This window comes from Camponotus vicinus, unplaced genomic scaffold (genome assembly GCF_025532165.1).
Source record: "Camponotus vicinus isolate PSW18456_S1 unplaced genomic scaffold, iyCamVici1.0 SCAF_4, whole genome shotgun sequence".
NCBI classification, from domain to species: Eukaryota; Metazoa; Arthropoda; class Insecta; order Hymenoptera; family Formicidae; genus Camponotus; species Camponotus vicinus.
In genome coordinates, this window is record NW_028141976.1 from 14,708,152 (window position 1) to 14,718,741 (window position 10,590).

Below are 10,590 nucleotides of genomic sequence, written 5' to 3' on the forward strand. Positions count from 1 at the left end.
AAATCTGAATCGGGTTTGTTCCAAGCACTGTTTCAGTACACGGTTAAAAAAGATAAACACTTGGCAGAATGTGTTAAAATAATCCCGGAAAATGCTACTTACACATCACCTCTCATTCAAAATAACGTAATTAATATTATGGCTAAATGCGTAAAAGAACAAATATCAGAAGAAATAAACACTGCTGATGTTCCATTTTACTGTATTATGGTAGATGGAACAAGGGATAGAAATAATGCAGAAGCAATTTCTATTGTATTACGTTACATTAAAAATGGTATTCCGAAAGAGTTTCTGTTAAGCATTGAGGAAGCTGTCAGTCTAAAAGCTGAATATTTGTCAGAATTAATTTTACAGGTATTAAGAGAAAATAATATAAATTGTGAACATATGTTAAGTCAGTGTTATGATGGTGCGGCTGTAATGAGTGGTCATAAAGGTGGAATACAAACTTTAATTCAACAAAAATTAAATCGCAGTATTCCTTACGTTCATTGTTTTAATCATCAGTTGCATTTAATTATTATTGCTCTCGTATCACGTATTTCTGAAGTACAACAGTTTTTTGATTATTGTAAATTAGTTCACAAAATTTTTAGTACTTTTAAATTTAAGTCATTTTATGCTGGTAATACAACCACTCGACTGTTAGAACAGCGGTGGACAGGTCATCTTCATGTTGTACAAGTAATATATAATAATTACAGTAAAATGATCGAAGCGTTAAGCAACAGTCTAACTAATTGTAATGAATTAGACGGCAATGAAGTGGTCGAATGTAATGGTTTACTAACAATTATAAAAACCAGAATGTTTAGATTTATTTTATGTGCCATATTAAAATTATTGCGAACGATCGAGCCTGCAGATAAGCTTTTACAAACAAGAGAAAATGGTCTGGCAACTGCTCTACCTCTGATACATTCCGTATATTCTTGTATTAAGGATTATCGCTCCGACACAATATTTGAACGAGTTATGAAAGAATGTACTGATTTACTTCCTGATGTTGACGAGACAGCTGATAATAATCGTATTTTAAAAAGAAAAGTAAAATTAAATGATCGTTTTTCAAACTTTGTTTTAATGGAAAGTTCTGGTTTATATAGTAACAGATCAACCAACAATTATCAATAAATTTATTTTGAAATATTTGATTTAGTCATCAACGAGATAAATACTCGATTTTTCAGTAATAATAGTTTAATTAATGTTATAGATAAAATTTATAATTTCGATTTTGATGACATAAATGAACTACAGATACAGGCACTTACAAAATTGAATATTACAATTCCGTGCAAAGAAGAATTTGTCTGTGTAAAAAAGTTTTTCCAAGAAAATAATATTAAAAAAAAAGATTATTTTTCAAAATTATTTCACCAAAAAGTTGCTTTTAAAGACACGTACAATTTGCTGGCTACAAATACAGTCTTTGGTTGTAGTTCAGCCACTTGTGAGGCCTCGTTTAGTACTCTAAATAGAGTACTAACGCCACACAGACAAGTTATGCTGTTTGGTCGGGAGGCCAATCTGACAATATTACCTTTTGAAAAAAAAAACTGAATCAATCGATCAAAATGTTTTCTTAAGAATTTTCAATAACGAGACAACTCGAAAATTACAATTATTTTAATATTTTAACATTTACTTGATTGTAATTTTATATTATTGGTATTTCTTATGAAATATTGCATCGATATTTAAATAATAAAAAATAATGTATTTTGTGCATTGGAAAAGAGTTTTTGAGACTGCCCCACCTAGAATTTTATTTGCCCCCTCTAACATAACGGGCTGATTACGGGCCTGCTTACTGAACATAACTTTAGAATTAATTTGATTTTTATGATTGATATCACATTAAACCCAATATTTTATTAGAATAATATTCAATTTCAAAAATTTCATTAATCTCTTTTAATCAAAAAGATCAAATAAAATATCAAAGCTTTAGTTTTTATTTTATGGCAATTTAAAGTCGTGTATTATTATAAATAATGAAAAAATTCCCGATGTCGCAGATTCCGAAGTTTCTTACACGAGACTTCATTTATAATATTCACGAATATATGTCAAAAAATTAAATGCATTTTTTATTCATTTGAAAGTAATTTTAATGGAATAATGAGAATTTTGAGATTAAAATAATATAAAACACGATATAAATCGCATAAATTTAGTTAAATATAATTATAAAATTTTTATTATCAGACTAATTAAAAATTACCCGATTTACGTCGTGTTTGATATCATTTTAATCGCAAAAATCTCTTTAATTCATTAAAATTTCTTTCAAACCGATGAAATTAAAAATAAAAGTTTCAATTTTTATTTTATAAGATGTTTACATTTTCGTGAATTGCGAATGGATAGAGGAAGCGAAGAAACGAATTGTAAGAGACTTCGAAACTCTTTGATGATAGGTCATCTCGCTCGCTCTCTACTCATGGTCTTGCTTTCTCTTTAATAATTTTATGCATAGAATAATAAGAGGAATCAGTTAATGTAAAAAAAACATATAATTGTTCTTAAGAAAAAATATGTCGCTGCTCATTGCAAATTCATATATAAAAAAAAATTATATATATATATATATATATATCAGAGAGAGAGATATATATATATATAGAGAGAGAGAGAGTGTGAGAGGATCGCAAATTCGTCATTTCTCATTTATATTAAAATTTATTTGATATACGTAAGCACCTTGCTATACAGCACTGGTGCTACCGACATTTTGTGCACATAGCACGGAATAGAACCAAAAATTGTGCACCTTATATGTTACCCTCTGAGAACATTCGTGCACCTTGGCTTCGTATTTTAGGTGCACGTTTTTAAGGTCCACAGAGGGCGTGTCGCTTTCAGGGATCACCTAAAAGCGGGCCATGACACCTCTCATTCTTCTCTCTGTATAAAATGTCCTCACATTTTATGTACTAACTACAGATTCGTATTAAGTTAGCCGGAAATTTTTCAGCCAACCAAAAATCTCCTTATGCAATCGTTTGTATTTTGTATGAAGATGTTTGAAGTGTGATTAAAAACATTTGTGAGTAATTAGAATAATTATAAAAAATTAATCATTTTTACAGTATGTAGTTAGCCAACATAACTAAATATTAAAAATTCTCCTTATGAATCGTTTGTATTTCGTATGAAGAGTTTTGAAGTATAATTAAAAAGGTTTGTGAGTCATTCGTTTAATTTTAATTAAATTTTTTTATATTGTGAAGTTAGCCGGAAGCTATATAAAATGGACGCCGTCCTGTGATTGGTCGATTTGCTTATGGTAAATACTAAAATTTTCTCATGTGTATGGACTTTAAGTGTAAGCAAAACGAGCAAATTTATCTCTTTTGTAACTTTTAATCCATGACTAATTTATTATTAATTCCGCATAATCGCATAATATATCATGGATCGTGGATAAGCGTAGATAAATGAAATATGTTTTTCTACCAATAAATAAGTAAATCTTTTATAATTGTTTTATAATGTAGTCATCATTCAGAAAATTATCACAATTTGTGATTATGTATTTAATTGTTATTTTATATTCGCTTTCAAATAATAAACTATATAATAATAAAATTTATATAAAAAGATGGTAATATATGTAATCCAATTAATTATAATTGACAAAATAATTTCTTGTGAAAAAATAAAAGTAAAAAATATAGAAGAATTTTTTTTATAGCTTGTATAAAAAATCAGTTTTATGCTAAGTATATTATAATTTTCTGGACTGTAGTAATATTTAATATATAATTTTTGCTATATAAATATATATTTCTTCTTAATTGACAATAATTAACAAAGTAATCAATAATAATCAATAATAATTAACAAAAAAAATGATAACATAAAATAATATGCTAAAAATGTGCGCTTATATATATTTGAAAATACAAAAGAAGACTTACTTCCGATAAGGCATGGCCAATTTTCACGTTTTCAGATGCAAAAATAATAAAATCTACAGAGATACCTATTTTTGCTCTTACAACATCAGCAATGGATTCATATTGATATATGCCATCTCCTCTCTCTCGCATTTTGATGTAAGCCTTCCGATATTCTGTGACATAACTCAGCCGATCTTACTATCTGTAGAAATAGATTTTATATCAGAAATATATATTTATATAGCAAAAATTATATATTAAATATTACTACAGTCCAGAAAATTATAATATACTTAGCATAAAACTGATCTTTTATACAAGCTATAAAAAAAATTCTTCTATATTTTTTACTTTTATTTTTTCACAAGAAATTATTTTGTCAATTATAATTAATTGGATTACATATATTACCATCTTTTTATATAAATTTTATTATTATATAGTTTATTATTTGAAAGCGAATATAAAATAACAATTAAATACATAATCACAAATTGTGATAATTTTCTGAATGATGACTACATTATAAAACAATTATAAAAGATTTACTTATTTATTGGTAGAAAAACATATTTCATTTATCTACGCTTATCCACGATCCATGATATATTATGCGATTATGCGGAATTAATAATAAATTAGTCATGGATTAAAAGTTACAAAAGAGATAAATTTGCTCGTTTTGCTTACACTTAAAGTCAGTACACATGAGAAAATTTTAGTATTTATCATAAGCAAATCGACCAATCACAGGACGGCGTCCATTTTATATAGCTTCCGGCTAACTTCACAATATAAAAAAATTTAATTAAAATTAAACGAATGACTCACAAACCTTTTTAATTATACTTCAAATCTCTTCATACGAAATACAAACGATTCATAAGGAGAATTTTTAATATTTAGTTATGTTGACTAACTACATACTGTAAAAATGATTAATTTTTTATAATTATTCTAATTACTCACAAACGTTTTTAATCACACTTCAAACATCTTCATACGAAATACAAACGATTCCATAAGGAGATTTTTGGTTGGCTGAAAAATTTCCGGCTAACTTAATACGAATACTAACGTGACTTATTCTGCACATGCGCAGATACCATCGATATAGATATATATCATATACTTAACCTAGCTTGCGTATGTATATACATATAAACATGCGTTATCGCAGAGCGCATGCGCAGAATAGAATACCTTTATATACCTATCTGTGATTTGTACATAAAATCGAAGCCGTCTTATATATAAGGAGCACGGTCTAAAGCCGACGGCACACGGTACGATTTTTCGTACTGGATTTGATAAGATTTAGTAAAATACTAAAAATGCACCAATCAGAATGCAGCATTTCTAATATTTTACTAAATCTTATCAAATCCAGTACGAAAAATTGTACCGTGTGCCGTAGGCTTTACATACAGGTCTGGAAACTCAGGCCTTTTTTAGTGGTGGGGGAGGTTTCACTTAGTGTGTCCGTTTTTCGACTAGAAGTCGCAATACGAGCGAGAGAGACAGAGATAGACGGCAGTAGTCGTTCTCTCTCTAACATACGTCTAAAATGACTTCTAGATCGCAGCGAATCTAGCAGGCAAGCCGTGAACTTCCGAAAAACGGACACTAAAGGTGGAAGCACATAAAATTACAGGAGCCATAAGCAGAATGCAGAAGTCATAGCGCATGCGCTATGATTCTGAATTCTGCCTATGGCTTATGGATTTTCAATCTACATAAAAATACATAATGCATAGCCACGGGCATAACTCACTGTAGCCGGTTCTAAAACGTATCGCGTTATCAAGAAAAAATAATTAAGGACGAATATTACACATTATATTTATTAACACGTAAGTATTATCACTATTTAATTATCCATGTAATGAAAATACAAACTGATAATGATCGTATATAATTATTCGTGTAAATTGTCCCAATTTCATAAATATATTATTTTGAGGTTAATTTGATTTTGTGTGCACATTTCTGAAATTGTAATTTATTGCAAAATAAACGAATCTTCTCATAATTTTCGGTACGTTTCATATATAGTTTAAGTAAAAATTCATTATTGAAACATTCTCTTAATTTGATTAATTTTCTCGAATAATATTTCATTATTTTTTATATATCATTGAATATTCTTCATTCATTTTGATATTTGATGTTTGTGCTGTTTGGTCGTTCTTTAACATTTTTGCAATTAGTTCTTACAATTCTAAGTGTGATTTTAATTCGAGAAGACTGCATTGGATTGAATTACATTTCTTTTTAGAAATGGATGATTTCGATTTAATGTTAATTACTCTGGTCTACATGGAAGCACTTTTGGTGCAACGTCGTAGAGACCGGATCAACCGTCGTCGCCGTCGCCGTATCTGGGTACGACCAATTAATACAAGAAGAAGACAGCAAGGAGCTTTTTATAATCTTTTTCAAGAAATAAAAAGAGATCAACAAATGTTCCATAAATATACACGTATGACACTGCCAACATTCCAGCACTTGATGGACATTGTTAACCCAAGTTTAATAAAACGAAGTCCACGGGCACTTGAACCAGAGCATCGAATTGCTTTGACATTGAGGTATATATGCGGATCACTCGTAATTTAACAATACATATGTGTAAAAACAATTTGGTAATTAATATCATAATATTGATAATGATGTTACAGATTTTTGATTGGTGACAAAGTTCCAACAATTGCTTTTGCCTATCGTGTCGGTCTATCAACCGTACATAAAATAGTTAAAGAGACGTGTGACGTATTTGGAAGACTTCTTAGTCCTATCTATCTACGACCTCCTTCGAGAGAAGAATATTTGCAAATTGCTGAGGGTTTTTGGAAATTATGGAATTTTCCACATTGCTTGGGGGCAATAGATGGAAAACATGTCGATGCTCAATGCCCCCCGAATTCTGGTTCGTTGTACTTCAATTATCATAAACGATACAGCATCGTGCTTATGGCTGTGTGTGATTACAACTATAAATTCACTTTGGTCGATATTGGATCCATGGGGAAAAACAGTGATGCGGGAATTTATGGAAACAGCGACTTGAATGTGGAGAATGGAATGCTGGATATTCCAGAAGGAACCAGTTGCTTAAGCGGAACCGATATACAAATGCCTTATTTTTTTATTGGAGATGAAGCATTTCCCATTGGAAAGCATTTGATGCGACCATATTCTGGACGGTATTTGGGCGAACGCAAAAATATATTCAATTATTATAGACTTTCGCGAGCCCGGCGTATAATAGAAAATACATTTGGAATTTTGGCAAAAAAGTGGGGTATTTATAATAGACCGATCGCTGCGACTCCTGAAAATATTAATAAATATGTTTTAACAACTATATGTTTGCACAATTTCTTAAGGAACGAAGAAGGTAATATTATACAATTTGAAAACAATGATGAAATTATTGAAAATAACGAAAATGGTGTAGTATTTGCGACACATATTAGGGACAGTCTTTGCAATTATTTTATGACTCCAAATGGAATTGTCGATTGGCAGTATGATTACGTAACGAGAGGACAAAATCAAGACTTCATCTAAACATTTCATCATTGATTACACACGTGTGTTATATTGTGAAATGTAATGTTAATATGTATTTATTATGTAAATATAAAATAAATAGTACAAGATTTTTTAAATATTATTATTATTATTATTGTTATTATATAATAATACCCATATATTTTATTACAAAACTTAATACACACAACTTAATAATAAACTTAATAATCACAACTTAATAATAAACTTTATAATCACAACTGAATAATAAACAATATCACAGTATTCTTAAAGCAAGAGTATTACATGTACGTATAAACATAAATTATATATTTTATTACTAAAATCGTTTTACTCACAAGTTTTCCTTTCTCCACAAAATTTGCATGATTTCTTGTTTTTTTATCTGTTTTTCTTTATTATCCATTTGCTTCAATTCTGCCATAATCAGATTGCAAAATGAAGTATCTAGATCATTCTGCATTTGTGCACCATATTTTTTAGAATTTAAATGTTCGGTAACTGCTTTATTTAAATTAATGAAAGATATTTCGAAATCATCGTTTTCACATTCTTTTTTACCGTCTTTTTTAACTGAGATATTTGGATTAAATTTGCCTTTCATATATGACGGCTTTTTGAAAGTGCAAGTAGAGCTCGTTGGAGAAAGGTGTGAAGAATTAATAGGTAATCCAGCTAACAATGAATCATGTACGAAATCGTTCGTATTACTTTCTGATGTCGAAGAAGATGCGCATGACGCATCATCAAAATTGCTGATAGTGGATGATGTTTCCGACATTAGGGATTTTTTTAATGGTGAAAATGTATTATCAATTTGTACCAATGGAGTTCTTTCTTCTTCTAGAACTTGTTTGCCATGCTGCACCCAATTCGAAATTTCTTTATTTAAATCCTTGTCTTTCGAATCAGAAATATTAGAACTTTTTTGACTTTTGAACTTGATATTGGTCATCGAACTGAAATCATATTATATTTGATTAAATTTGCGAATTAATAAGAATGTGGTAAAACATGTCAATTAATTCTCCTTGACAAACACAGATAATCGAGAAAAATTGAAATATAAATATAATAAATATAATAAATCTACTTCTAGAATTATGAATTCTGATTCTATCATAAATTTCAGTCAAATCTTAAGTTCTTTAAAATAATAATGTTAAATAATAAATTATAATGATCTACACTGTATAGTGTCTCGCTAATAAGATCATAGAATCAAAAGTAATGAATTCTTACTTCCTAGTTTTGACAAATTTGTCAATAAATTTCATAGATTCGAAGTATATAAATCCTCGTCTTTTAGAGGCTCCACTTCCACTAGTCGTTTCATTTTGTCTCTTCTTTTTTTCTTTAGAGAAAGATTCTCTCAAACGAATCCATCGATTGCAGCAAACGTCAGCTGAAATATATATTAAATATATAAATTTAATAATCGACTAATTGATTGAATTCAACTTCAGTACAAATGCATGTTAATGAATTGAATAGTTCATTGTTAATATTGTTAAACATTAAAAAATAAAACTTACGAGGCGTGTCTAAAATTTTAGATATTTCTACCCAAGAGTTCTCTTTTTTTATCATATCTCGATAATCTTTGGAACTACTGTCATATAGGTGTGGATAGCCTTTCACAATATTTATTAACATGTCATCAAAAGTCCTATTTTCGTCATCCTGTAACATCACTTCAGGATTCAAGTTTTCATTTCCTTCATTTTCGGACATGTTAATATTATTATTATGACAGTAATCCATGTGATCGTAGGCCATGAGGATTGATTCTATAAATTTAAAGCATTAAGCATGAAATGTACCGAAAATTATGTGAAAATTCGTTTATTTTGCAATAAATTACAATTCCAGAAATGTGCACACAAAATCAAATTAACCTCAAAATAATATATTTATGAAATTGGGACAATTTACACGAATAATTATATACGATCATTATCAGTTTGTATTTTCATTACATGGATAATTAAATAGTGATAATACTTACGTGTTAATAAATATAATGTGTAATATTCGTCCTTAATTATTTTTTCTTGATAACGCGATACGTTTTAGAACCGGCTACAGTGAGTTATGCCCGTGGCTATGCATTATGTATTTTTATGTAGATTGAAAATCCACAAGCCATAGGCAGAATTCAGAATCATAGCGCATGCGCTATGACTTCTGCATTCTGCTTATGGCTCCTGTAATTTTATGTGCTTCCACCTTTAAGGGTGCGTTCCGATTTACGCATGTAACGCATAGACTGCATTACTGTTGCGCAGCGCTTCGAAATCGTTCCGTTTTATCAATGCGCATGAAGCGCTTTAATTATTCGGAACGGTGTCTGCGCATTCTATGCGCTAATACGATTTGAAAATGGTAAAATAGTAAAAAAAATAAATAAAAATAGAATAAAATAATAAATACAAATAAAATAAAAAAATTAATAATAAATATAAATAAATAATAATAAATATAAATATAAATAAATATTAATAATAATAAATATAAATATAAATAAATAATAAATATAAATAAAATAAAATAATAAATCAAGGTAAAATAATATATTAATATTAGCTTGGCTTGCTTTCTCCATATCATTTTTATTTAAAACCAAAGTTATTATTTCATTAGTTTCTTCAATTAAAACTGGAAATTCATATAATTGTTGTTTTTCCATCGTCACAAAGAATCTATTATCTGTTATTGCGTTCCGAATTACGCATAAAACGCATAGATCGCATAAACGCATCAACGCATCAACTGCCTCAAGTCGAGAGTAGAGGCAGTCCATGCGCTGGAAGGAGTGCTAAGAATTTAGTACGGTTAGTACAATCTAGAGAATTCTCAGCGCTACTAAAGCGCTACCAATGCGCGCATTGGTTAAATCGGAACGATTTTCTATGCAATCTACGCGCTTCATGCGTAATTCGGAACGCACCCTAAAGGTGAAAGCACATAAAATTGCATAGGCGCATAACCATAAGCATAAGGAAATTGATTGGTCCACAAATATATGCATAAGAAAATGAACCAATCAATTTTCTTATGCTTATGGTTATGTGCTCCTGCAATTTTATGTGCTTCCACCTTAAGTGAGACCTCCCCCACC

The 10,590-nt window shown here is 29.4% G+C and overlaps 2 protein-coding genes across 2 annotated transcripts; one reads left to right on the forward strand and one right to left on the reverse strand.

Moving 5' to 3' along the window:
- The first annotated feature begins 5,395 nt into the window (after positions 1 to 5,395).
- Positions 5,396 to 7,585, forward strand: LOC145969621 (uncharacterized). The gene is made up of 3 exons (XM_083095690.1): positions 5,396 to 5,764; positions 6,190 to 6,502; positions 6,593 to 7,585. The coding sequence occupies exons 2-3, from the start codon at positions 6,192 to 6,194 to the stop codon at positions 7,482 to 7,484; spliced, it is 1,203 nt and encodes a 400-aa protein (XP_082951816.1). The 5' UTR covers positions 5,396 to 5,764; positions 6,190 to 6,191; the 3' UTR covers positions 7,485 to 7,585.
- Positions 7,586 to 7,594: 9 nt separating this feature from the next.
- Positions 7,595 to 10,586, reverse strand: LOC145969623 (uncharacterized). The gene is made up of 5 exons (XM_083095694.1): positions 10,569 to 10,586; positions 9,478 to 9,698; positions 9,005 to 9,259; positions 8,712 to 8,874; positions 7,595 to 8,428 (listed from the first exon to the last, which is right to left on the reverse strand). The coding sequence occupies exons 3-5, from the start codon at positions 9,246 to 9,248 to the stop codon at positions 7,804 to 7,806; spliced, it is 1,032 nt and encodes a 343-aa protein (XP_082951820.1). The 5' UTR covers positions 9,249 to 9,259; positions 9,478 to 9,698; positions 10,569 to 10,586; the 3' UTR covers positions 7,595 to 7,803.
- Positions 10,587 to 10,590: the final 4 nt, after the last annotated feature.

What these genes read in the sequence shown, in the direction of transcription:
- LOC145969621 (XM_083095690.1), top strand. Translation starts at nt 6,192, where the DNA reads ATGGATGATTTCGATTTAATGTTAATTACTCTGGTCTACATGGAAGCA. An exon ending in CGAATTGCTTTGACATTGAG is followed by an intron (nt 6,503 to 6,592) that starts GTATATATGCGG and finishes ATGATGTTACAG; the next exon opens with ATTTTTGATTGGTGACAAAG.
- LOC145969623 (XM_083095694.1), bottom strand. Translation starts at nt 9,248, where the DNA reads ATGGCCTACGATCACATGGATTACTGTCATAATAATAATATTAACATG. An exon ending in TAAAATTTTAGACACGCCTC is followed by an intron (nt 8,875 to 9,004) that starts GTAAGTTTTATT and finishes TATATATTTCAG; the next exon opens with CTGACGTTTGCTGCAATCGA. An exon ending in AAATTTGTCAAAACTAGGAA is followed by an intron (nt 8,429 to 8,711) that starts GTAAGAATTCAT and finishes ATATGATTTCAG; the next exon opens with TTCGATGACCAATATCAAGT.